General features: G+C 38.5%; 1 protein-coding gene across 6 annotated transcripts in view; it reads left to right on the plus strand.

Moving 5' to 3' along the window:
* Positions 1 to 27,526, plus strand: part of Reep3 (receptor accessory protein 3) — a 92,546-nt gene that overhangs the window by 49,252 nt on the left and 15,768 nt on the right. For all 6 annotated transcript variants that reach the window (XM_090346405.1, XM_090346407.1, XM_090346403.1 and 3 more), the window contains 4 exons: positions 5,964 to 6,036; positions 20,350 to 20,426; positions 22,495 to 22,615; positions 22,820 to 22,933. In XM_090346405.1, the coding sequence (XP_090202531.1) occupies positions 5,977 to 6,036; positions 20,350 to 20,426; positions 22,495 to 22,615; positions 22,820 to 22,933 (372 nt within the window). In that variant the 5' untranslated portion in view covers positions 5,964 to 5,976. The remainder of the gene's footprint in view (positions 1 to 5,963; positions 6,037 to 20,349; positions 20,427 to 22,494; positions 22,616 to 22,819; positions 22,934 to 27,526) is intronic.

Consider the following 27,526-nt stretch of genomic DNA (forward strand, 5'->3'; position numbering starts at 1 on the left):
TAGTTACTAGTGGCTTTTGTATTCTGATACATATTGTTTTGCATTTTCTAACAGTTCCCTACCAGGTTGCTTTTAAGATCTTATTTAGAAAATAAGGTCTTGGGGCCAGGAGTTTGGCCTAGTGGTAGAGAGCTTGCCTAGCATGCACAAAGACCTAGGTTCAATTCCCATAGAAAAAGCTGGAAGTGGTTCAGTGGCCCAAGTATTAGAGCTCTAGCCTTGAGAAAGCCCAAGGACAGTGCATAGGCCCCAGGACTGGAAGGAGAAAGAAAGGAAGGAAGGAAGGAAGGAAGGAAGGAAGGAAGGAAGGAAGGAAGGAAGGAAGGAAGGAAGGAAGGAAGGAGAAGGAAAGGAAGGAAGGAAGGAAGGAAGGAAGGAAAGAGAAGGAAAGAAAGGAAGGAAGGAAGGAAGGAAGGAAGGAAGGAAGGAAGGAAGGAAGGAAGGAAAGATGGAAGGGAAGGAAGAAAATGAGGTCCTCATGAACTTTGTATGAAATGATCCTTTTTATTGAAATGTTTTCTTTTTGGTATTGCTAGCTATCAACCTGGCACAGATAACATTTATGTCCTAATGAAGATACTACTCTAGAATTTATGCTTGTTTTGTAACTTTTCTATGCAGTTAAATGTACTTTTGTCATTTTCACACATTAGTACAACTGATCTAAATTGTGAAGAGGTTTAAAAAAAAAAAGTCACATAAAATGTCAGGACCAGAAAAAAAAATTGTTAGAGGAGAGTCCTAGATTTTTTTCTCTTTCTTTGCATAGAACTATTCCCAGGAAGTCTCTGTTAGTAGTGTTCTTTCCCATGTTCTTTATTAGCACAATAATAAAAAAATGCTTCATTATGCCATTTCCATGCATGCATATAAAATACTCTCGTACAATTTTTGGTTCACTTTCAGTTATTTCTAGGACTCTTGCTAGTTGCTTTTTAAGACTTGCCTCTGAGCATAGTATAATTCTCCAAAAATACATATATATATATACATATATATATATGTATTTTTTTCTCCATTTAAAAAAATGGAGTGTCTCATGCCTGCTACTCAGGAGACTGAGATCCAAGGGTCCTGATTCAAAGCCAGCTGGAGCAAGAAAGTATGAGATTCTTACCCCAATTGGCTACCAAGAAAGCTGGAAGTGGAGTTGTGGCTCAGATAGTAGAGTGCTACCCTTGAGCAAAGAAGATCAGAACACTATCATCAAACAAATAAGCTCAGGGACAGTACTCAGGCAACTGAGTTCCAACTCCAGGCCTAGCACCAAAAAAAAAAAAAATGGTGTTTCAAAACCTAATTTTACAAAAAAAAATTTTAATTGAGGGATTGAGGGATATTTTGAATATTTTGGCAAAGTTCTCCCTCTTTAGGCAGAAATAAGAGTTCAAAAAATGAGTAACTTTCTTGTTGCTGCTCTAACTGGAAAAATATTCAAATTTATGGGCACATTTGTCTGGAGCAAATATTCCCTTTATAAAATTTGAGTCTCACTTGTAGGTGGCCTTTTAAAATATACATTATTTTATACAGTGTGTTCATACTTTGGCTTTATGCCCGACCACCCAGATTGCAAACACCAGCAGTAGAACCCACTGTTAAAGGAAAATAAACAAAAAGAAATACTAGAAAATATTATAAGTGTTAGCAATAAATTATTCACTAGTGTTCACAATGGAGCAGTAATAATTTATAATATTAATAAGTTTCAGTCTTCACAATTGTCCTACTATTTATTAATACATTTAGTGTTTCCCATACTTTAACTGAGATACATTATGAGGTGTTAGAAATAGTCTGCTGATTTGTTTGTCTTATTTAACTCAGAGATGAAAATTTAAGGCCAAATGCCTATATTCACAGTATTAACTAGCACCACATCCTTATATTTAAGAAAATTACTGATTTGCGAAGCCAGTTGTATACAATAGGTCAAGCATTCTAAACCAGAATACTGTACTCTGAATACAAAATGACTAATTCTGGTAAAACTCTTCCTCTAGAACTCAAAATAAAAGTAATTTAGGTGGTTTACACAGGAGAGTTTGATTGTAGGGGACAGGAAATATAACAAGCAAAAACAAAACAAGAATAAAAGAAAGGATAGAAAAAAAAGAGAATAAGAAAGAAGAAGGGGTGTTCCACACAAGAAGGATACAGCCCAGGCATGAATGAAAAATGCAAGCGACATAATGAGAAAACCCTGTTGGAACAGATGGTCTATATAAGACAGTGATTTTCAAATTATATTTTGAGGAACCCCCATAGAGACTGGCCAGCAAGGGAGTTAAACAGCCAGCTATTGAAGTCTTTGCAAGGCAGCGCTGCAGGTATATTAAAAAGACTGATCTGACTCCACACAGAGGAATGTGTTGGGAAGCTATCCAGTATGTCAATGAGATGGCAGCTATCCAAATATACTGCTCATCACCAGACTGAAAATAAAGCAGGAGGACAGACATGTGTAGTCTTACCAAGAAAGAAACAACAGGTCTCGGTTATCGCACCTGGATGAATGCTGTACCAGGAGGAGGAACCACAGAGACTGGTCTAGTAAGAGAAATGAAGAATCTCATGTCTCCTTAAAATCTGGTATTTGGGTGTATGGGAACAAACATGTAGGATAATACTTTGGTTCTGTTCATGTTCTAAAGACAAATACAAAGTGGATTAGGTTAATAAATTGTTATTATATGGGAGCTACAACTGTGATGGTCATACTTAACAACTTACTCTGTCTGCCCCCACAGACCTAGGAATCAAGTTCTTGTTTATGACTAGAATACAGGTTTTGAAGTGGAAATTTTTCTGTGTAGGGGCTAGGAAGTGAGCAGGGGTTATGTAGTTAGGTAGGCAAGTTGTAGGCTCTTTCTGAGACTGAAATTTGGTGTTTCTGGTAATCTGGTATTCCCCAGCTAATATGGTTATGTAAGGCAAGGACTGATAATAATGTGGCTTCTGGTTGGTAAGAAAATCCCTAGCCAAAAATAGGACATGGTGTCTTTCTTACCTGGTAAAATGGTGACATAAAGCCACAGTTCAAAGGACAAGGAAGTCACTAGTAATTACTCACCCTACCCCTTCCCAAAGAAAAATGCTGTAGCTGAGGTAAACATAGAACGATGTACATTTTTGCTCAATATAAGAAAGGTTTAGCTAAGTATGATGTCTATGTATGTACAGCCCTTCGGGAAGATTAAAACAATAGGATTGAGAGTGCTACAAAGACTTGTGTCATAAATGTAAATATTGGTTTGTTATAAAAAGTTCATAAAAGCTAGGCATGTTGGCTCACACCTGTAATCCTAGCTACTCAGGAGGCTGGGATCTGAAGATCATGGTTCAAAACCAGCCTGAGCACTAAAGACTGAGTCTCTTTTTTTTTTCATATTTTTTTGTAATTAATAGAAGGGTTACATGATATTTGCCAGATAGATGGTGCCTTAATTCCCATACATTGATACGTTTTCACATGTAAAGACTGAGTCTCTTATCTCCTGCTAGCCACTCAAAAAACCAGAAGCAGCACTGTGGCTCAAGGGGGATCCTTGAGCTGAAGAGTTCAGGGACAGCCCCCAAGCCCAGAGTTCAAGCCCCACAACTGACCAAAAAAAAAACTGACCAAAAGTGGGGGGTTATCAAATACACAGCAATACACAGCATCACCCAGGCACCAGTAGCTCATACCTGTAATCTTAGTTACTCAGGAGGCTGAAATCTGAGGCTCATGGTTCAAAGCCAGCCTGGGCACAAAAGTCCATGAACCACTTATGTCCAATTAAACACCAGAAAACCAGAAGTGACATTGTGGCTCAAAATGGTAGAACACTAGCTCTTTAGCTCAAGGACAGTGCCCAGGCCCAAAGTTCAATTCCCATGACTGACAAAAAAAAAAAAAAAAAAAAAAAAGCAGGAAAGAAAGATTATAGTCTGAATTACATACTCCCAAAATTCACAAGTTAAAATTTTTAACCCCCCTGTATTTGGCTGTCTGATCTAGAGAGGTGATTAAATTAAATGAGGGGTTAAGAGTAGGCCCCAAACATATGTTTGTTATTTAAGCAACCAAATGAAGCATTTTGTAGCAAATTAACATCATGCATTTTGGCAAATTCATAAGCAATTATTTTTGTAACAACTTACAAAAACTGCTGGTTATCATGTAGAATAGTCAAAGGACCTAGAATCAATAATCTCCTGGTAGTAATACACCTAATACAGAGATCCTGGTTTCAGATAACTGTCCTTAGTAAAATTAACTGGGAACTACTGGGGAGAAAACTTGAGAATAGGAATAAGACAGGAAATATGAGTCTAGAACATCACATAGTACCAGAAAGTAAAGAAGTACATATATATATATATATATATTACAATAATTAGATATATCAAAGGGATGCAAGAGCCAATTGAATGATCTTGCAGTGGCCAAAGCTTTCAGCAACAAAATAAAGTAGCATTCAGTTATGACCCAAAGTATAAAACAAATGCCCAAGAGTCCATACTGATAATAAATCATTAATAGACAAGTAGAAGAATTCCAAATAATTTCATTAGATATTGCCCAACTCCCCACTAAAGCATGAGCTGTGCATAATGACTTCCTTCCAAAAGGATATTATTTAGAAACTATGGAAAAGCAAACTCTGACAGAACGCTACCTTATCTACATAGAATTTTTTGTTATTGTTTTTTTTTTTTGGGGGGGGGTGGAGTGTCATGGGGCTTGAACTCTGCCTGGGTGCTCTGTCCCTGAGCTCTTCAGCTCAAGGCTACCGCCCTACCATTGAGCCAAGTCCCACTTCCCGTTTTCTAGAGTTTAATTGGAGATAAGAGTCTCAGGTCCAAGGGGGCCGGGAGTTTGGCCTAGTGGTTAAAGTGCTTGCCTAGCATGCACGAAGACCCGGGTTCGATTCCTCCGTACCACATACATAGAAAAAAAGCCAGAAGTGGTGCTGAGGCTCAAGTGGTAGAGCTCTAGCCTTGAGAAAGTCCAAGGACAGTGCTCAGGCCCTGAGCTCAAGCCCAGGTCTGGCAAAAAAAAAAAAAAAAAAAAAAAGTCTCAGGTCCTTTGTGCCCCGACTGGCTTTGAACGTTGATCCTCAGATCTCAGCCTCTTGAGTAGCTAGGATTACAGGCATGAGTCAGTTGTTGTTGTTGTTTTCTATGACTGGAGATTGGACTCAGAGATTCATGTTCTTACTACTTGTACCACAGCTCTACCCTATTGTTTGTTTTGTATTTTGTTTTAACATTTTGTTTTGTTTGTCTTGTATTTTGCCTCTGCCTCCTGAGTAGCTGGTAATACCAGTGTGGCCACTGTACCTTGTTTGGGGGTGAGGGTTGTTTGTAGTTTTGGAGATTTGTTCTTTTGGATTTTTTTTATGATGGTACTGTCATTTTAACTCAGGGCCTGTATTGCTTTATCACTTAAGCCATGCCTCTAGCCCTTTCATTACTAGTTTGTTTTTCCTTTGATACTAGAGCTTTACTCTTGCTCAGCTCTTTGACTACTGGCTGCCATTCTACCATTTGAGCCATGCCTCCACTTCACTGTTGCCTGGCTCTTTGGAAATAAGAATCTCCAGGAGCTGGTCTAGTTTGTGCAGACCAGCTGTCTGGGTTATAGGCATGAGCCATGGACACCTTGCCTTAGTTATTTTTGAGATAAGATCTTGTAAATTTCTGTCTGGGCTGACCTCAAACAGAGATCCTTCTTTCAGCCTCCTAAGAAGCTAGGATTATAGGTGTGAGTCTGTATGCATACTGGCCTCCAACCTTTATCTTCCTAATTACTCCAACTTCTAAGCAGTATGTATACTGGCCTCCACTCCAACTTCTAAGTAGCTGGGTACATGCTCACTAATGTTTTTTGTTGTTGTTTGTCTGTTTTTAAGATCTTACAAGCATTATTGTGTGTAATTAATCTCCTTTTTCCTTTTTTTTTTTCCTTAACTTTTTAGGCTGGTGTTTGGAATGCTTTATCCTGCATATTATTCATACAAAGCTGTGAAAACAAAAAACGTGAAGGAGTATGTAAGTATATTTACTTGTTTGTAGTTTGTATGGTTTTGGTGGTATAGGGGCTGGAACTTCAGGCCTCATACCAGGCTAGACTGGTGCTCTACCTCTTGAGCCACACCTTTGGCCTTAGAGTGGTTCACATCTATCATCTTAGCTAATCCGGAAGCTAAGATCTGAGAATCTTCACTTAAAAGATAGCTGAACAAAAAAATCCAAACAACTGTTATTTCCAATTAACCAGCAAAAGCTGGAATTTGATAAAATGCCAGCCTAGAAGCACAACAACAAAAAAAGATATTGTGGCCTAGCAAAGAGATCCCCCACCATAAAATAAAAATGAAGAGGATACTAGTTAAGACCTATAATGATGTTAAATAAGTTGTAGTAAAAGTAAGTAAACCTATATGTATAAACAACTGCTATAAGAGAAGGAAAGATGATGCTATTTATGAATTGGGCAATGAGATGTTAAAAAAGTATTATTCCATTCCATTTATTACTCTGAAACAATTTTACTTTTTGTTTTTTTTTTTTGTGGGTCATGGGGCTTGACCTCTGGGCCTGGGCACCATCCCTGAGCTCTTCAGCTCAAGGCTACCACCCTATCCCTTGTGGTACAGGAAGTGGTACAACCCCACTTCTTGTTTTCTAGTGATTAATTGGAGATAAGAGTCCCACATTCTTTAGTGTCCCTATCTCAGCCTCCTGAGTAACTAGGATTACAGGGGTGAGCCACCACACCCAGCATTTACTTTAATTTTTTAAAGATTAAAACATGAGATTGTGTGCTTTATTCTTAGTACAACACTCAGATTTTCATTACTAATTTTGAATATTTGAAACTTTTAACACTGAAATTTTAATTCTGTTTCGTAAACTAAAATAATTTAAACTAAGGAATAAAATCTATGAACATTCTTGTGCAAGCTGTTGAGAAAGTTGAAAAATTTGGTACTTTTTTTTTTTAGCTCCCGGTTACCTTGCACAACAACGTTTGTTTTTTGTGTTTTGTTGGTTTTGTTTCTTGTTGTTTTGTTTTGTTTTGTTTTTTCTTTTTGGTGACAATTTGATTTGAACTCAGGGCCCCACACTTCCTAAATTGGTGGTCTACCACTTGAATCATACCCTAGCTTTTACTGCTTTCATTTATTTTATTCTTGAGATCAGAATTCTAGATCAGAAATCTGAAATGAGTCCACAAGGCTACATTTCTTCTGAATGTTCCAGGGGAAATCCTCCTTGCCTTTTCCAGCTTCTGCAAACCAAACCACCCACCTTCTTCGGGTTACCACTCGTTTCCTCCATCTTCAAAGCCTACAATTTTGTGGGGTTGTGTGTGTGTGTGTGTGTGTGTGTGTGTGTGTGTGTGTGTGTGAAGGTGTAATGCAAAGGGGTTAAAGTTACATAGTTACAGGCATTTTTACCCCCTCTCTTGTTTTTCTCCCACTTCTCCTTCCCTCCTCCCCAACCACCCTCCTAAGTTGTAAAGTTCATTTCCAACATAATGTCTTATGAATATCACTGTTGCATTGGTTCACCCTCTGTCCTTTGTTTCACTATTTTGTTACTCCCCTTCCCTTCCTCAGATCAGATATATATGACATGAGGTACCAAAATCAAAAACAGTGACAACCGGGAATAAACCAAAGGGGGAAAAATGAAAGAAAAAATAACTTCACATGGTACATTTAAAAAAAAAAAAAAGAACAGAGAAAAATGTCTTGTTTCCATAACTTGGAAATCATTTGATTAGCATCATTTTGTATGGTCTTATGCACATAATAGCTGAGCTATTGTTATCCCCTGTTAGATGTATAGTAATCATTACGAATGAGGGAAAAAGCATGGAGTGTTAGAGTACTAGACTTGAGAAAACCCAAGGACAGTGCTCAGGCCCTGATTTTAAGTCCCAAGACTGGCAAAAATAAATAAATAAATAAATAAATAAATAAGGGAAAGTTTTGTTTTCTTAATTGTTAAATTCCCAGAACCTAGAACAGTATATAGTATCAAGTACTTGCTTTGACAGAATGAATGGATCAAAGACTGAATAAATGAATAAATAAGAAAAAAGTTCATTTTTAAATGTATGTAAACTATTAGATTGGGTCAGCAACAGCACCTACATTTCATAAGTGGATTAGTCTGTTTTCTTAGCTTTGATTCTTCTGGATTAGGGCCTATGCATTCCAGACTGAGCAGTTACTCCAAAGCCCAGTACCTTTCTGCTATTTGGTTAGACCTAAATTCTACTGATACCTACTTCACAACTGTTCTTTAAAAGCAAACATTTTCAGTTAATTTACTTCTTCCCACCCTAACTACTACCATTTCCCTTAAGCCTACAAATGGTAGATTGCACCTGATACAACAGATGCTGTGTTCTAATCAAAACAAATGGAAAGGGCTGTGTATTTTGGCAACTTTCCTTTCTTCCTTTGCCTATTTTTACAACAGAGCTTTCCTAGGATATAATTTCCTGTCTAGTGTGGCTGATATGGCCTACTTCAAAACTTTCAATTGCAGTAATTGAAATGTAAACTTACTGAAGAATTAGTATGGTTTTGCAAAAATTTTCAGTTTCATACCATCTCTTGACTTCTAAATAGAATGCTTACTTCCAAGTCATGTGTAATTGCTATAGCTTTTCTAGGAAGCCAGTATTCTTATTCTGAGAATATTGGAGAATGCAGCAACGAAAAGATTGGCCAAAAACACTTAAAGGCAGACATGTGTTCCCCAAGATTTACTGAGAGCAAGAACAAAGAAAAGGAACACTCCTTTGTGAGATTACGCCTTAAAATACTCAGAAATAGACCTTCTAAAACTATTGAGTTTTTGAAAATGACCTAATTTTTGACAGAATATTTAGATGACAGAAAAATGAAGAAATATAAGACACATAACTTCTGCAGTTTTTATTGATTAATAAAATCTGAATTAGTCTAGCATGCCGGGAGCCCTGGATTTGATTCCTCAGTACCACAAACACAGAAAAACCTGGAAGTGGTGCTGTGGCTCAAGTGGTAGAATGCTAGCCTTGAAAAAGCCCAAGGACCTGAATTCAGACCCTGAATTCAAGCTCCAGAACTGGCAAAAAAAACCATCAGAACAGCAAAAAACATACTGAAGAACTTTACTCTCAACAAGTGTTCTTGCCTGTTCTGGCCTGTCATCTAGCTGCTTAAGATGCTGAGATCTGGGGATCATGATTCAAAGCCAGCCCAGGCAGGAAAGTCATGAGACTCTTATCTCCAAATAACCAGCTGTGGCTAAAGTGGTAGAATATTAGTCATGAGCAGAAAAAGCTAAGAGACAGTGTTTTCTTGTAGTATCTCAAGTTCATTATGATAAATCCAAATAAACCTTGAGTATGAGTAAGATTACATAATTGATGGATTGAGAATAAGTGCCTAATGTAGGTCCTTCTAAAAATCTTAGAATGTGAATGAATATAACCTTTGGCCTTTATGAAGTACATTAAAAACATTCCCACAATTTCCACACTGAGAGGTAGCTAGCCAATTGCTGCAATTTCAAATGAAAAAGTCTTTGGGAAAAACAGACATAGAACAAAGTTCTCATAGTAATACTAAACCTAAGAGGCTAAGTCAGGCTTTTGCTAATATGTAGGAAGAAATTTACCAACTGTAGTGCCAGTGGAAATGGATTTCAAAAGAGAGACAGAAACAGTTGTTTCCATTAAAGGAAATGTTGCTAAGAAGTAAACTGGAATGAAGCCTAGCCACCTCCACCCTAATCCCTAGTGATGGAACAGATTCAAATCATAAAAATGACAATCACCAAAAAAAACACTTAGCTGCCTCCACCCTCACTGCAGGGAGAACTGCAATAGAAGGAGCTAGTGCTCTGCCTTCCCTTCTTGTAACCCTACCATTTTATAGAAATCCTCAATAAGTTCCAAGAAAAAGACTAGTCATTGACTGGGCAGTAAAAGTAGGAAGACCTCTGTCCAAGGCTAGCTTTGGACAAAAAGCATACCTACCTGAAAAATGACCTAAAGATGTATAAAGGCCCACCTAAAGGAATAGTGTGTTTGCCTAGCAAACAAAAGGGGGGGCTCAACAACCACCCCCCCAGTACTGCCAAAATAAAGAAAACACAGACATGCAAACAAACACAAACTTGAAAGACCTAAGTTAAGGGGATGTGTAGTAAAGGGACTGAAAATTTGTTTAAACAAAAGTGTCTGAACTGGGCCATGGTAAACTCATGCCTGTCATCCTAGCCACTCAGGAGGCTGAGATCTGAGAATACTGGTTCAAAGACAACCTAGAAAAGTCTGTGAGACTTCTTTCTCCAATTAAACAGCAAGAGGTCAGAGATGTGTCTCTGATGGTTGAGCACCAGCCAGGTACTGATTTTGAGTTCTTGTCCCAGACCAAAACAATGAATAAATACACTGAAAAAAATTTAACCACACAAATAACCAGCAAAAGGACAGAAGTAGAAATGAAGCTCGAGTGGTAGAGAGCCAACCTTGAGCCAAAAAAAAAAATGTAAAGGAGAACTTCATGGCTCCAAGTTCAAGCCCCAGTACTAGCACACAAAAAAGCAGTGCTAAACTGAAGTGACAAGAAATATATAAAATTATCCATAAGTTTGGGGGAGGGGGGGTGAGGAAGGGGAGGGTTATGGGGCTTGAACTCTGGGCCCAGGCACTGTCCTGAGCTCTTCAGCTCAAGGCTACCACCATATCCCTGGATCCACAGCCCCTCTTCCTATTTTTTTCTAGTGATTAATTGGAGATAAGTTTATTCGTTAGTGCCTGGGCTATCTTTGAACCCCGATCCGCAGATCTCAGCCTCCCTATTAGTTAGGATTACAAGTGTGAGCCCCCATGCCTGACTTTACCCATCAGTTTTGTTACTAAAAAGTGTATTTTTTTTTCTAATGCTATTAAGTACATCTGACTTTTTTTCAACCAAAGCTTACAGTGCTTACACGGAGAAATTTGTTTTTCTTATACAATACCAGAATCTGCTTCTGGAATGCTGAGATATGTATAGCATCTCTCCATTCTGTAATTTTAGAATTACAGTGCTCCAACTACAGCTGTGACAATCAGATTGTCAACCAGATTGCCATCACACTGTAAAAGCTCCTCCTAAGGATATAAAAGCCAGGGCTATGCCTGGAGATTTTAACTAAATTAGGGAAATGCAGTCCTTTCCCCAAACCTCATGGAACTTTAAAAGCCCTTGAGAGCTAGAAATGATAGTGCAAGCCTATAATCCCAGCTACTTGTAAAGCAGAGATAAGAGGATCCAGAGTTCCAAGCCAGGAACCCACAGCAAAGTTAGTAAGACCCTTTATCAAAACAAATAAAAGCCAAAGGGCAGGAGGTATAACTGAAAGGGGAAGTAAAATCTTATAAAATATTTTAGAAGTATCTTTTAAAAGAAGCAAATTACATTTTAAAAATACAGATTAAAACTTCAAAATAAAACAAAATTTCAAGAAGTCACGAAAGGCTAATTTGTAATTTGTTTTACAGAATTACTGTTAACTTCCAAAGGTTTCCAACAGATCTCTTTTTTTGTGTGTGGAGGAGAGATTTTAGGTCACTTTTTAAAAAATGGTTATGTAATATACAGAGTTAATGTACAGTGGAATTACAGTTATATAACTCAGGTAAAGAGTACATTTCTAGCCTGGCACAGCAGCTCACATCTGTAATCCTAGCTACTCAGGAGGCTGAGATCTGAGGATCACGATGGTTCAAAGCCAGCCCGGGCACTAAAGTCCAAGAGACTCTTATCTCCAATTAACCATTAGAAAACCAGAAGTGGTGCTGTGGCTCACGGGGTAGCCTTGAGCTGAAGAGCTCAGGGACAATGCCCAGGCCCAGAGTTCAACTCCCATGACCGACAAAAAAAACCCCAAGGAGTACATTCTACATTCCCTTTCTGTGTCCATCTTAGGGCTTGAACTCAGGACCTGGCTGCTAACCCTGAGCTCTTTTTCTCTACCACTTTGAGCCCCAGCTCCTCTTCTAGTTTTCTAGTGGTTAACTGGAGATAAAAGTCTCAGGGCCTTTACCTCCTAGGCTGGCTTTGAAACACAATCCTAAAAGCTCAGCCTCCTGAGTAGCTAGGATTACAGGTGTGGACCAAAGCACCTGGCTAGAAATATCTTATGTAGCTTGATTATCAACTCGTAATCAATTTTTTAAATAACATGTTTTAACAAAATGTGTCACAGATTACCATTAGGATAGTAATGCTATGAAGCTATGAATTGGACTTCCTTCCATGTTTTAGGTCTGTCAGTGAAGTTTTCCTTAAGAATCCTCTTTCTGCACTTTTTCTAGCTCTTTCTGCTAACTCTATTACTCAGAACCTACACTGTACTTAGGCAACCTTTCCATATACCCTCCCCCAAGGATCCTGTGCTGTTGTTACTCGCCCATCCCTACCCCATTCACCCACTTTTTAAAAGCCTCACTTGCTTTTAAAAAGAAGTCATTTCATAACATAGGTTCCATCTCCAATGATTTTTTTTTTCGATCCTGGGGCTTGAACTCGGCCTAGGTGCTGTCCCTGAGCACTTCAGTTCAAGACTACTGCCCTACCCACTGCCACAGCACCACTTCCAGTTTTCTAGAGGTTAATTGGAGATAAGACTAATAGACTCTAGTGCTAGGGCTGGCTTTGAACCACAATCCTCTGGTCTCAGCCTCCTGAGTAGCTAGGATTACAGGCGTGAGCCACCACATCCAGCTAGTTTGGTTTCTTTTATTAGTCTTTACTTTCTCCAGAAGTTATCTAGCATTATAAGGGCTGGTTCTTCTTACCAGTTGAATATTTATTATATGCTTAAAGTATTCAACAGAGCCTTTAGTATAGAACTGTGGTGCTTTTTTATAAAACATAAGGAATGAATTTTACTGTGTTGACCATAGCCTTGACAGTCACCCCAGCCACTTTTTAATGACTAGGTTTTTTAACAAGGGGAAAGTGGCAAGGTAGAATCAACTATGTGAAGACAGATGAAGACAGAAGACCTAGGTGCTTAGGCATCATGCCTCAAGAATAAGCTTACTGAGCCAAGACTTTGGAAACTCCAAAGGAAAGAAGAAAGAAAATAGTGTGACAATTTAGAATAGAATAACTGGTAGGATGGCCACTTAACCCAGCTTACTTCTCTGTGTCTGGATAGCCTCTTTCCCATACTAAAATCCTGAAAATGTTCATGTGGTATTGTTGAAAGAGAACCATCTCCCCTACAAATGTGTGTTATCCCAAGTAAATAAGAGGACTTTAAACAAAAAGAAAAAAAAGTGAAGTGTGACTTCTCAGTCAGTGTGGATGGAAAAAGTTATTTTGGGACTGAGAAGTCATTCCTTCCTAAATACTGTTCCTGGGAACAGTTCCCTTAAGCAGTTCTTGCTTTTTTTTTTATCTTCTTTTCAACACTACTTAAATTAATTCTCAGCTAATTTTTAAATGTTTCTGCACTTTTCCTTCTCTCAAGTTTCCTAAACTCTGTTGAGGTCAGGGAGGAGATATATGGAGCTTCTGTGATTCAGAGGTCCTGGAAAAACCAGTGCAATTCATTTCTATTTACAGTCAGTCCCATTTTAGTTCATGCTAGCATCCACATAATGTGAGGCTTTCTCCTTCAGAGCAACAGGGTCTTCCTTCTGTGAGGCTTGAGGGAGTGATAACTAGCAGGCAGACACTATTGACAGGCAGGCAATGTGATGGCTCCATGGTATCCATATGAGACCTAGGGAGCTCCAGAAACTGGCTGGAGGAGAAGTACCCAGAAGTTGAAGAAACCCAGATCAGTCATAACCGAACATATTCGTACCTCAGATGCCCCATCTTTTTTTTCCTCCTTTAATAACAACTCTCAGCCATGGTGTTTATTCACTTTGGATTGAACTGCAATGCAACTTGCTTATTTCCAACCATTCCTCAAACTTGGCATAACCCCGGGGGGAAAAAACCCATAACCAAGCCATCTGGGTTGGATAAAAGAGGGAATGATTTCTCACATTTTGTTCCTCTTTGTTTTAAAGGGGAGGATCATTATGAAATAACCAAATTATTGCATAATATTAATGAAACAGAATTGAATGTTTTCAATTCTATATCATTTGTCAGGAATTCTATATCAGAGGAGCTCTGTATCCTGTCTGAAATGTGTGAAATGAATGATTTGGGTGAATTGAATTGACTGAGTAGCTAATAATGGTTAGAAAATAAAGTTCTCCTTGGGTGGTCTGAAATTCAGCACTGTTTATTTCTTTTAGACTCAGCAAAGTTGCTGTCCTTCCCCCCCCCCCCACTGAAGCATATTTTAACATTTTATGCTCTGGATTTACTTAGTGTGGGTGTAATTGAAATCACTGGGTGCTTGTGATTTTTTTTTCATTTTTTTTCTTTAACAAACAGCATTAATAGCTGTATGCTTTAAAGAATCTGTAAATGAGACAAGTTGGGAAGTTTCCAAATATCTAAACTTTGGAAACAATTTTGACAAAAGACTATCTTATACTGTAAACTACTACTTTCACTTCACAGTTAATGCATTTGAATCTTGTATTAATAAGCCCTTAAGATATAAGAAATAGTCATTTCAATATGTATTCATTTATTTTATTTTTGTGCCAATCCTGGAACTTGAACGATCCCTGTGCACTATCCCTGAATGTTTTTGCTCAAGGCAACCACCTTGAGCACAGCTTCACATCCAGCTTTTTGGAGATAAGAGCCTCAGGAACTTTCTTGCGCATGCAGGCTTTGAATCACCATCCTCAGATCTTCACCTCTGGAGTAGTTAGAATTAAAAGCATGAGCCACCAGTGACCAGCTTAAGAAATAGTTCTTAGGTTTAAAAGCCAGGCCAGTTCCTCTGTGTTTGCTTTACCAAGCATAGGGTGCTAGGTACTGGAAAGGTGAGGATGGGCAAAGACAATTTAAATCCCTGTTGGTTGTTTTAGCTGAAAAGCAGAGGCAGACGTTACATAAACCAACCCACAGATATGCTTCAAACGAAATGTATCCAGCTTAATGTATGACCTTGAAAAGGATCTAGGATAGTTAAGGAAGGCTTCCTATTAGAAGTCAAGAAATTTCATTTATAGAAAGCAGTGAATAATACATAATGTGCATTATATAATATATAATAGAATAATAGTAATTACATATGAAATCAAACATTGTGCTATAACTGCCTATTCCCATTCTTTTATGTGTCTTCTTATATTCAACCCCCAACAATGAAAGTTTCTTGGAGGCAGGAACACCTTGACATGATAGTTTATGATTCATATTGAAGGCTTTGCTCATAATAGGCTGTAAGTAATATCTATCAAATTTAGTTTTCCTTTTTATTATATAACTATGAATTCATGGTTATTATACTTATAGCATAATAAGTTATATGGAAGAACAAGGAAAATACTTTTCTGGCACTAGCCTTCACCTGTAATCCTGACTACTTGAGAGGCAAGAACAGAAGTCTCTCAGCTAAAGGCCAGCCCAAGCAGAACAGTTCCCAAGACTCTTCCCAACCCACCTGTCATCCACTTGTTCATAGTAGACTGTGAAGAGGAAGATTACAGTTCCAGACACAACCAGAGAGAAAAGTCCATTAGGGCCATATCAGTAGAAAAGGCTGAAGTAGTAGAGCATGCCTGTCATCCCAGATATGATAGAAATTATAAAATAAGAATGTGGTCCAGGCATACTCAAAAATAACCAGCAAAAGAAAGTGCTTAGAGGTATGCTCAGTGGTAGAGTGTCTATCTAGCAATCATATGGCTTTAAGTTCTAATCCCAGAGACAAAACTTTTTTAAGAATACTTTTGGTGGTCAGGGAGTTTGGCCTAGAGGTAGAGTACTTGCCTAGCATGCATAAATTCCTCCATACCAGATACATAGAAAAATAGCCAAAAGTGGTGCTGTGGCTCAAGTGGTAGAGTTCTAGCCTTGAGAAAGCCTAAAGACAGTGCTCAGGCCCTGAGCTCAAGACCAGGACTGGCAAAAAAAAAAAAAAAAAAAGGAAAAGAAAAGAAAGAGAAAAGAACGAAAGAAAGAATGAAAAAACGAAAGAAAGAAAGAAAGAAAGAAAGAAAGAAAATAAATAAGTTTGGGGCTGGGAATTTGGCCTAGTGGTAGATTGCTGCATGAACCTGGGTTCAATTCCTTAGAACCACATACATAGAAAAAAGGCAGAAATGGTGTGGTAGGCTCAAGTGATAGAGCTCTAGCCTTGAGAAAGCCCAAGGACTGTGCTCAGGCCCTGAGAAAAAAAAAAAGAAATGTACTCATTACCTTACTTATGTGATTGTAAACCATTTCCCACATTCATCACCTTTACAATAAATATATTTGAAAAAATTTAAAAAGTTCTTTGTTTAAAAAAAAAAAAGATGGGCAGGGAGTTTGGCCTAGTGGTAGAGTGCATGTCTAGCATGCACGAAGACCCTGATTCGATTCCTTGGAACCACATACATAGAAAAAAGCCGGAAGTGGTGCTGTGGCTCAAGTGGTAGAGCTCTAGCCTTGAGAAAGTCCAAGAACAGTGCTCAAGCTCTGAGCTCAAGCCCAGGCCTGGGAAAAAACGAAAAAAGAAGATTACTTTTGGCAGCTGGAGGAAATTGGTAGAGCTTTAGTCAAAAAGTGACAGGTACCAAGTTCAATTCCTGGTCTCAGGCCTAAAAATTTAGAAGTAGAAGAAGAAGGAGGAGGAGGAGGAAGAGGAAGAGGAGGAGAAAAATACTTTTAAGTTGATGCGCCATACCATTATCACCATTACTCATGACTATTACAAAAACTTTGTACCAATGTGTTTACCATATATCATAACTACAACATGGCATCTCCCTGTGTACTAAGAGCCTGTGTATTGCTCTCAGTTTCTGTACAGCAATTAAGAGAGTTGCTTTACAATTGTAGCCTACAGTTCATTTGCTTCATTTATTCTAGGATCTTCACAAAAATTTTATCCGAGAATATGAAATGTAAAAACTTGTTTAGCTTAAAAAATGGGAAGCTGGGTGGGGGGAGGGAAATGGGGACCAAGACAAGTGAAAGGGTATCAATGTATGTGAATTAATGCACCTTCTATCTGGCAAATATCATGTAACCCTTCTATTAATTACAATAAAAAATATATGAAAAGAAATGGGAAGCTATCATAAAATGAGGTCAACTTTCCTTTTGGCATCAGGCTACATAAATGCGCTTCTATTAAGTGGAGCATGGTCTTTAGATAGTAAATTTAGCCTATGGGTACGTTCATTTTACTGTGTTCACTGAGGCTTTAAATATCCTCATTCCTTAGGGAGAGTGAAGCTAAGAACTCTATCACATGACTGTCTGGATCTCTGAAATGGTAAGGCTTTATGAAAGCCTTATGGATTTTGAATAATAATAAAGCAAGTGCTGGCTTGTTAAGTAGGATAATCTGATCCATGTACTATATAAACTGGAATGTAATTTTAGAGTGTGTGATTTTATATCACAGATGACTCTATAATCTTCAAAAGGCGTTCTCTAATTATAGAAGGATATTTCCTTGAAAATTAAATTATATTTGAAATGTGACTGAAAATTCCATTTGAGGACTCTTTTATTTGTTTGTTTGTTTGTTTTCTTTCTTGCTAGTCCTAAACTCAAGACCTGAACACTGTGCTTAACTTCTTTTTGCTCAAGACTACCACTGTACCACTTGAGCCACAGAGCCACTTCAGGCCTTTTCTGTTTATGTGGTACTGAGAAATCAAACCCAGGGCTTCACGCATGCTAGGCAAGCACTCTACCACTAAGCCACATTCTCAGCCCATAATTTATTCTTTCTTTTCTGTCTTTCTTTCCTTTCTTCCCCCCCACCTCTTTCTTTTTTTGTTTGGTTTGGTTTGATTTGGTTGGGCTGCAGGGCTTGAACTCAGAGACTGGGTGCTATCCCTGAGCCTGTTTGTGCTCAAAACTAATGCTCTACCACAATGTGGACTATTATCTATCTATCCATTTATTTATTTTTGTTGGTCTTGGGGCTTGAATTCAGGGCCTGAGCTCTATCCCTGAGCCCTTTCTATGCTGAAGGTTAGCACTGTACCACTTGAGTCAAAGTGCCACTTCTCGCTTTTTCTGTTTATGTGACAGTGAGGAATTGAACCCTAGGCAAGCACTCTACCACTAAGCCCCATTTGAGGACTTTTACTTACAAAAATATTTATAAATTAATAATGTGTATCACATTTCTGTAGTCATGAGAAATTTAATGGATGAAGTGCTCCAAAATTAAACATGATTGCACTTCATTGTGACCACATTCACAAGTTCCATTCTGAATGATTTGGAAAAATGTAGATTTACAAACTGGTTTGTAAAGTTCACTCAGTTCCATAATTCTGTGTGTGTGTGTGTGTGTGTGTGTGTGGTGGGGGACAGGGATGGGGGAATGCTCAAGGCTACCTACCACCCTATCCTTGAGCCAAGCCCCACTTCCCGTTTTCTGGAGGTTAATTGGAGATGAGTCTCAGGTCCTTTTGTGCCCGAGCTGGCTTTCAACCTTGATTCTCAGATCTCAGCCTCCTGAGTAGCTAGGATTACAGGCACGTGAGCCACCGCGCCCAGCCTTAATTCTTTTAAAAATAGTTTTGAACCTCTTCTTTGTGCCAGGTCTTATAGGCATTAGATACATTCTTGAGGAAGAAAACCAAGCAAAGTATGCAGCCTAGCTCTGGGAGCAACATTGTCATACACTCTTCCCTCTTGACATACTTACTTTTGAACTTTAGAGATCTCACTGGACTCTCACACAGAATATATTTACTTCAAGCTTTATGCGTGTTCCTGACAAACTTGTCTGATTCCTTGGCCTGTTGAAATTAGGAGAGGATTGTTGCTGGAGTCACAGATCCTGCCAGTACAGATAATAGCTAACAAATTCACACAGTCAGGAACCACACTTCCCAAGGGATCACAATAATAATGTAAAGCAGTATTCCCCTGGCTCTGTCCCAGTCCGCTGCATGAGAACATCACTCCTCCTACCCTCCTCTTGCTTCCCACATACTTCTGAGAGTCCCCAAAGGATATCTCAGTAAGAATATCTGAAAATAGACCTCGTCTTCAGTTCTCTATCCACACGGCGGTCTCACCGGCCACCACCAACCAGGGCATTAGCTATGTCCCAGATAACTCCTCCCAGCACTGTAGCCAATGCTTACTGAATTCAAGAGCCATCCTACAATTGTAGAGAGGCCACGCCCTCTCAGTTCCCACAGATAGTACAGTGTGACCTTGATTATCAGGAGTGGGAGGGAGTTAAAACACTTTGATCATAATACACAATAAGAATACAGTAACCAAAGGAATACAGAATTTAAGACTCACAAAGAAGCCCAGCATAAGGCAAGGAATTCATTTCAGCAAAGAATCTCACTCCTGCAACTATTTAAGAACTCAGGCGCTGGCCACCTTCAACACAAGCATGTTCTGCTCCTTGCCAGCCAAACTGTCAGGAAGAGGGGAAGTCAGTGTGGAGGAGGGGAAGTCAGTGTGGAGGAGGCGCATTCACTGCTCACCAGCTTCAGCTCATACTGAGAACTAGACAGCCCCACCCCCCTGCAAAGGGGACCTGACAGATCCACTTCTCAGCACATCTCTGCCCTGGGCCTCTTTTAGGAAAGCAAGTTGTTATAGACATGCCTTTCCTGCGCCTGTGGTTTAGACCTCTTTTTTCAGCCCTTGCTCTAACTCCTACAGCAAGGGTGTTATGGTCACCATGTGCTCCACTTTCCTCGGGGCTGTTCTCTATCTCATCCATGAAAACAAGTTTTCTGAGCTTTCTCTGTTCTTCTCAAGTCCATTCCCTTTCCCACCCATCCCAGCCAGAACAGAACAGATGCCATTCTGTAGAGTGGAAGTGGAATTCCCCCACTGCCTGGGAGACTTTACCTCAACTAGTCCAGCTGGAGCCATGGCTCAAGTAGCAGAGAGGTAGAGTGCCAGTCGTGAGCAAGAAAGCTGAGTAGGTGCCAAGTCTTCGAGTTCAAACTCCAGTACAAGCCCATTTAAAAAAATGATCTTTGTTCCAGTAAAGGAAAACATTTCCTCCTTTTCCATTCTTTGATTTAGATTCATGTGTTAGACTGTGACTCTTGTATACCAGGACTCTCAATGTAGTAATATAAGGAACTCAGGTATAAAATACAGTCAAAATCAAACCATCATTTTCCACATCTGACTCAACATATTATATATTTATAGTATTTATACAGAAGTATTTAGAGCTGTCCGTAATTTTAGTCAATTGTTTCATGAGTATTGTTACAATTTCTAGGTTCGTTGGATGATGTACTGGATTGTTTTTGCCCTCTACACTGTAATTGAAACAGTAGCTGATCAGACAGTCGCTTGGTAAGTTCTGCTGTTGAGAAGGGGCCAGACTACATAGTTCATGATCAAATATCCTGAGCTCTTATCCTGATCTGGCTATTAACTTAGTTATCTAATTATCCTGGTGGTTGAGCGTCTTTCTCTGCTTTCCCCACAGGACCATTAACTTTCCTGTAGCTCCCCTCAGATGAAGGCAACTCACTCCCCACATATCACTCCCTTCAAACCTCCTATTCCTCCCCGCCCCCCCAGCATCTTGGAATAGAGAAAGTTGGTTATCATAATTCCATTTCTACATTGATGACTTCAGACTGTTTTCCTTGATCACTTCCTGAATGACTCCTCTTTTTGAAGCTGTGGCATCTGGTTTTAGCACTTCCATCCCATCCTTAAAACTCATCTACGAACCTTTAGATTGCACATCATCATCCATGTGGGCACCCACTCAACGCCAGCTTCTTGGCTCCTCTGTTCCAAATAGCATGAGGTGACATGAAAGCAGATTTATCTCCTTGTGGCTTTAACATTTTACTGAAGAACAGTATTTAACGGAACAACTTGAATCTTCTCATGCCATATTTTTGTACTGCCTCTATCTAAATCCTGCCAACAACTAGGAGAAATCCCTTTTTAAAATAGTCAAACTGCTGGGTGCTAGTAGCTCCTATAATCCTATAGCTTCACAGGAGACTGAGATCTCAGATCTCAGAACCATCCTGGGCATACAAATCCATGAGACTGTTCTTCCATTTAGCCAGAAAAGACTGCAACTGAGACATAGCTCAAGTTGTAGAGTGCCCACCTTAAGCAGGAAAAAAAAAATCAGAAGAAATGAGTAGACTTTAAAGAAAATGAACTTGAACACTTAAGACACCTAGTGTGATTTGAAATGTTCTGCCAGTTAAAAACAGAAAAAGTTCTCCCAGATCTCTACTTTAAACACAGTAACTGCTATGCATTTCTTCTGACTTCCAATGTGGCCAGTAGAAGCTATTAAAAAGTGTGGGAAAAGTTGAACATGAATGCTAGAAGTCCACAAAGTAGGAATGCTTTGTTGGTGGCATCCAGACACCCCTCACCACCTGCAACCTCGACCCTCGCAAGGGTGTCTCATATTTTGGTGTCTTGGTGGGCTACAGGATATTGATATTCTCAAAGTATATTCACTAACGTCTGGTATGACAACAAAATAGCCCTGAAGCACAGTAGTTGAGAACAACAAACATTTACTTCTTGCTCAAACAGCCTGCTGGTAAATGGTTAGCTATAGCTTTGCTAGGCTCAGCTCAGCGTTAAGTCTTCTCCTTTCAGGACCTAAGCTGAGGAAGCAGCTGTTCCATGACAGAAGGCAAAAGCTTAAAGCAAGAGGTTGAGAGAAATGGGGTGAGAAAGTCAAAGGCCATTCCTGGCTTCCATTTGCATGAGACATATGTCACATTCACATTTTGTTAGCAAAGCAAATCATATGGCCAATCCCGTCAGGTTGGGCAATGTTCCTAGCCTCTAGGACAGCCCTGCAAAGTCACGTGGAAAGGGGCATTGCTATTTAACACTAACTCCAGCTCTAACACACTAGCCATTCCTTTCACCCCTTCACTTGCAAGTAGAATTTGTCATTCCACACCAGTGAAAGTAGAATTTTTCCAGAAGTTGTGAGAAAGGAAAGGGGCTGTCCATGTGGGGGTGGTACACATAGTTGAATGCTGATGTTTGGAGGTATCCTCGTGTACTTCTATAGCAGTTTGGCTCTGTAGACAGTGTGGGTGTATCTTACTATGAGGGCTGAGTGCTATTAATGCCCACCCTGAACTGCCTCGGTCAGTTTGGCAGCTTTCCTGTGCTTCTTGCATCAGAGGAATCTTGTAAAAGAAGGTGTGAATCTCTGCAGGGATAAGTTCACTGTTTAATTTCTCCAACTATAGTTTTGTTTTGTTTTGTTTTAATGAGCTTGTCCATTCCATTTTGGTTGTTTCTCTGATCACTAACTTTTTCATGTGCAAACTTAGCATAGTGACTGAACTTTCCACATTGTTTCTGGTTTCATTTTTTTTACAAGCAGATTTTTCTCCTGATTTTTTTTTCTTGCTAGGTTTCCCTTGTACTATGAGCTGAAGATCGCCTTTGTCATATGGCTGCTCTCTCCCTATACCAAAGGAGCAAGTTTAATATATAGAAAATTCCTTCACCCACTTCTTTCTTCAAAGGAAAGGGTAAATATTTGTTATTGCCACACATCACTCTTTTAGAAATGTGTGTCTGCCTGTCCTTTTAATACTGCAACATTAGTAAAATAACTGTACTGTGAAGTGGAAGCTCTGGGGTTTTTTGTTGTTGTTTTTTGGGGTTTTTTGCGGGGATACTTCATAACACTACTTCTAAACAATAAAATGGACGCCTACCTTTTGCCTTCCCAGGAAATTGATGATTATATCGTCCAGGCAAAGGAGCGAGGCTATGAGACCATGGTGAACTTCGGACGACAAGGTTTGAACTTGGCGGCTACCGCTGCTGTCACTGCCGCAGTGAAGGTAAATCCCTTCACACACCTCTTCTATCCACCACAGTGTCCACATATAAAGAAAAATGGCTTCTTATTTCTCTTGAGATCTTTCTAAAATTGTGGCAGCATTTGGGTTTACCTTTAGTCCAATCCTAGAAAGAATGGTATTTTGAAGATACCTTTAAACACTTTGTTGCCTGTAGCTATATTTTGAAACTCTTAATTAATTGAAATATGTGAGGTAGTTAATAAACTTGACATCTGAAAATGTCATTTTGTGCCAAATTTCTGAAGTTTTAATATTGAGACTGTGTGACTAAATCACCTTAAGTAAAGATGACTATTCTTCTTTCTCTGTCTTTGGTGTTTTGTTTTGTTTCTTCTCTGTCTCCATGCAATATCTTGGTAGGATTTCTGGCTTACTTCTGCATCTCTACTTCAATCAATTTGAGGTAACTAATTATGCAAAATAAGGCATGAAAACAATTCTTAAAATTTGGACTTTTAGTTAGTAAGCTACTAATGTTATTTGCTGTGATTGCAAGCCAAGCTATCAAATGAATGTCTTCTGTGAAAATTTGCATTATGGCTTTTGTATTTTTTTTGCATGTAGTAATTGGTGTGGTTTATTTTAAATACCATAGCATAACTGATTTTAGTATGTGGTATATGGGAAAAAACAGACTTCATATCCAGAAAGGGTTGGCTGTGACTTTCTAAATAACTGTAGACAATTTACTTTCTGAGTTCCTTAGTTGCTTCATGTATAAAGTAGGGTAATATGCATATATACACATAAATATGCATACATGATACTTGTCTTTGTATAGCAGGAATATAGTAAACTTTAATATCATGCATCTATTTAACTTCAAGTAAAAAAATGAGTGTACTCTTTAGGACAGTAAGTAGTACACTGCTTTAAAATCAGATTCTTTTAATTATCCCAAACTAAATTATAATCCTATAACATTGTGATTTCCCAAAATTGAAATAGTAAAGGGATGTAAAATGAGAGCACTTTTACTTTTCAGAGTGACCATTGACTCAATTATCGAAGTTAATATAATCCATAGGATGAAAAATTTAAGTTTCATACCTGACAAGTTGCAGTGAGGATTAAATGGAAGTATATGAATCACACAGTGTTATATATTATATAGAGATGAAAATCATATTAGTGATGATTACTTAGAGCATAGTAATGTAATGTACTATAGTTTTCCTGTTAGCTTGCTTTTAAAAACTTTTCTTTCATTAAGTAAATGAGCACTGAAATAGCAACATTTTCAACTTACAGGATTATTTTCATTTTAGAGGTCCATTTGCATGTTATTTCTTGCTTAATGGAAATGCATTCCTGATTTCTATATTGCTGAAATAGATCATCCAGGAGAACCAACATTAAATAACCAGGATTTCTAAAAGGACAGAACAGGTACAAGTATCAATAAAAAGAAATTATGTAAATAGTATGGAATTGAAAGACATGAGTCTTCAGTACAAGGTCCAGAAAGTACTCAGCACAGTGAATGAAGAGAATGATAAACTGTAAGCAAAGTCATTGGGTCATTTGCTTCCAAAGATAGGAAGCAAATTTTTAATGATAAGCAAAAGCATATGACATTCAAATAATCAAGAATCAGGATGATAATTAAATTCTAAATTGTGCCAGACATGGTGACTCATGCCTGTAATCGTAGCTACTCAGGAGGCTGAGATCTGAGGATTGCGGTTCAAAGCCACCCTGGGCACTAAAGTCCATGAGATTCTTATCTCCAATTAACCACCAAAAAACCGGAAGTAGCTTTGTGGCTCAAGAATACAGCAGTATCCTAGAGCTCTGCCAACATCCAGGCCTAGAGTTCAAGCCCCATGACCAACAACAACAAAAAAGATAAATTCTAGTTTGTGTCAAGAGAAACTTGAATACAGTGCAATATTCTTATCTGTCTTCTATAATAGTGAGATTTGAGCTGAGGATATATATTTTACTATAAATAATTATAAGTAATTATAATTATAACATATTTATAATATAGAATGATATAATGTAATAATATTTTAATATAATTTTATATAAAATTTTTAATTCTACAAATACAAAATTACAAAATTTACCTAAGGTATATCTTTGTCAGATAAATCTAGTTTGCCAAAGCTAGAAAGTAAACCACAAAAAAAGCTGTGCCCCAAGATTATCCAACACGGAAGATGATAGAATTCCCAGAAAGGATGCTGTGCAGTAAATCCGGAGTGCAAATTGCTCCCCGGCAAGTGTGGAGCTGAGAGAATATAATAGGATTAATACTGCACAGGGATTATTACCCCAATCAGAGCACAGGCTCTCACCAATCAAAGGACTTACACGATCCAGAAAGCTAGTGCCTCAAACAGGTGCACATCAGTCTCAAGCACCATGAATGAATGCATTGGATGCTATAGGAAAACAGAGTAGATAACTAAAGGAGTAAAAAATAAAGTAGCATAATTATTAACTCTGGGAGGAAAAAAGAAAAATTGTGTAAGAAAAGAAATAATAGAGGGCCATGAGTTTGGCCTAGTGGTAGAGTGCTTGCCTAGCATACACGAAGACCCAGGTTCTATCCCTCTGTACCACATACATAGAAAAAAGCCAGAAGTGGTGCTGAGGTCATGTGATAGAGCTCTAGCCTTGAGAAAGTCCAAGAACAGTGCTCAGGCCCTGAGCTCAAACCCAAGACTGGCTAAATAAATAAATAAATAAATAAATAATAGAACCTGCCTCAGCCTAGCAGTGAACAGTAATTTGCCTTGTAATTATTAGAATACAGACTGAAGATTTAACAGCTATGGTTTTGCTACATTGAAGCATGGAAGAAAGGGAAGTGGAAGGGAACTGAAATCATTGTCTGTCAGAAAGGGAAAATGGGTTAAACTGGCTCCATCTACAGTGGAGGAAGTCTAGAGGAAAAAGGAACTAATGATTTACAATTTTACATGTTATAAAATTTATTGTTGCCAGGCACCGGTGACTCATGCCTGTAATCTTATTTATTCAGGAAGTTAATACCTAGGGATTGCTGTTCAAAGCTAGCCCAGAGCTGGGTGCCAGGCACTCCTGTCTGCAATCCTAGCAATTCAACAGGCTGAGATCTGAGGACTAAGGTTCAAAGCCAACCCAGACAGGAAAGTCTCAGAGACTTTTATCTCCAACTAACTACCTAAAGAAAAAAAGCCAGCAGTAGAGCTGTGGCTCATGTGGTAACTGGATAGCCTGGAGCAAAAAAGCTCAGGAACAGAACCCAAGCCTTTAGTATAAGCCCCAAGACTGGCACCAAAAAAAAAAACAAAACAAACAAACAACAAAAAAAACCCAACATATATGTATTATCTAATATATATTATTTGACTTTACAAATCAAGTAAATGTGTCTCTTTACTCCCCAATCAGGATGTTTTAAATTTGTCCTCTAGTGGAAGTTCTGGGAAGGCAACCATGAAGAAAATAGATGGCTGCTTGCTCACAGGCACTGTCTGACTGTCAGTAATGTCTGTATTCAGTAGATGGAAATGTTAAGCTATCATTGGTTGCCCTCCATCATTACATGAAACATTACCTCACAGAAATACGTTTCTGTAAGATTACCATGAAAGTAATGCTGTGTGCCTTTCTACCATGTTGTCCTTTGTGATTCATTGATTCATTGATTATTAATGTCTTAAAATCACTTCACTGCTTCCATAGGCCAGAGTAGAAAAACATTAAAATTGGTTACTATTAAAAAAAAAGCTAATAGAAACACACACCCCATAATTGAAATGTCTTTTACAATACTCCCTACTTGTTTGTGATGTTGTGATTCATTTTCAGTAAATTCTCTGGATATGAGACAAGTTTACCATTCTCATGGTCAGCATAGGAATGTTTGCCATTCCACCTTGGAGTCTATTTTATTCATTGGAAATGCTCATTAAATATGCTCCACACTGTATAACATTAACACCATTTGCCTCTCAGGTTATATAGCACTTGCTTTTAAAAAGCCAAAATTAGTTTCCTCTCTAGAGATGTCAAAAACAGGTATGGTCATAGAAGTATCATTAAAACAGACACTTCATGAGTTGAAACTTAAACAGAAAATAGGTCATTTTTATGGAAAAATTGCAAGAAAGTCAATAATAAGACTTATTTAAAATTCTTACCATACGTAAGAATATCTTTTAGGCTAAAAAATTCTTGAACTCTTGGCATGACCCTTAAGGAACAATAATACCTCTGACTAAATTTCCCAGGTTGAACTACCAGAGCATATTATAGATGAAAATAAGAATGTAATCAGAACATTTATTACACCATAAAGCAACTTTCTGAAAAGATTGCTCAGTTCCATGACCTCATTACCAGGCATCTGTTCTCAGAGTCAGTGTACAAGTTTATTTTGGCTGAGCAAAGCATAAATATGTGAAGGACCTTCAAGGATTTTGCTGAGAATGTTCAGCATCCATGTCTGTTCACAGAGAAATGCAGACATCTTTTGTAGAAGGGTACCATTACCACCAGTGAAAGACAGGTGAAGACATTTCTGAATTCCTCTTGCCACTCTCAGTGAATCCTTTTTGTTGTTGTTGTTTTCTTTTT

The sequence above is a fragment of the Megascapheus bottae genome, chromosome 15, assembly GCF_031878675.1.
Source record: "Megascapheus bottae isolate mThoBot1 chromosome 15, mThoBot2.hap1, whole genome shotgun sequence".
NCBI classification, from domain to species: domain Eukaryota; kingdom Metazoa; phylum Chordata; class Mammalia; order Rodentia; family Geomyidae; genus Megascapheus; species Megascapheus bottae.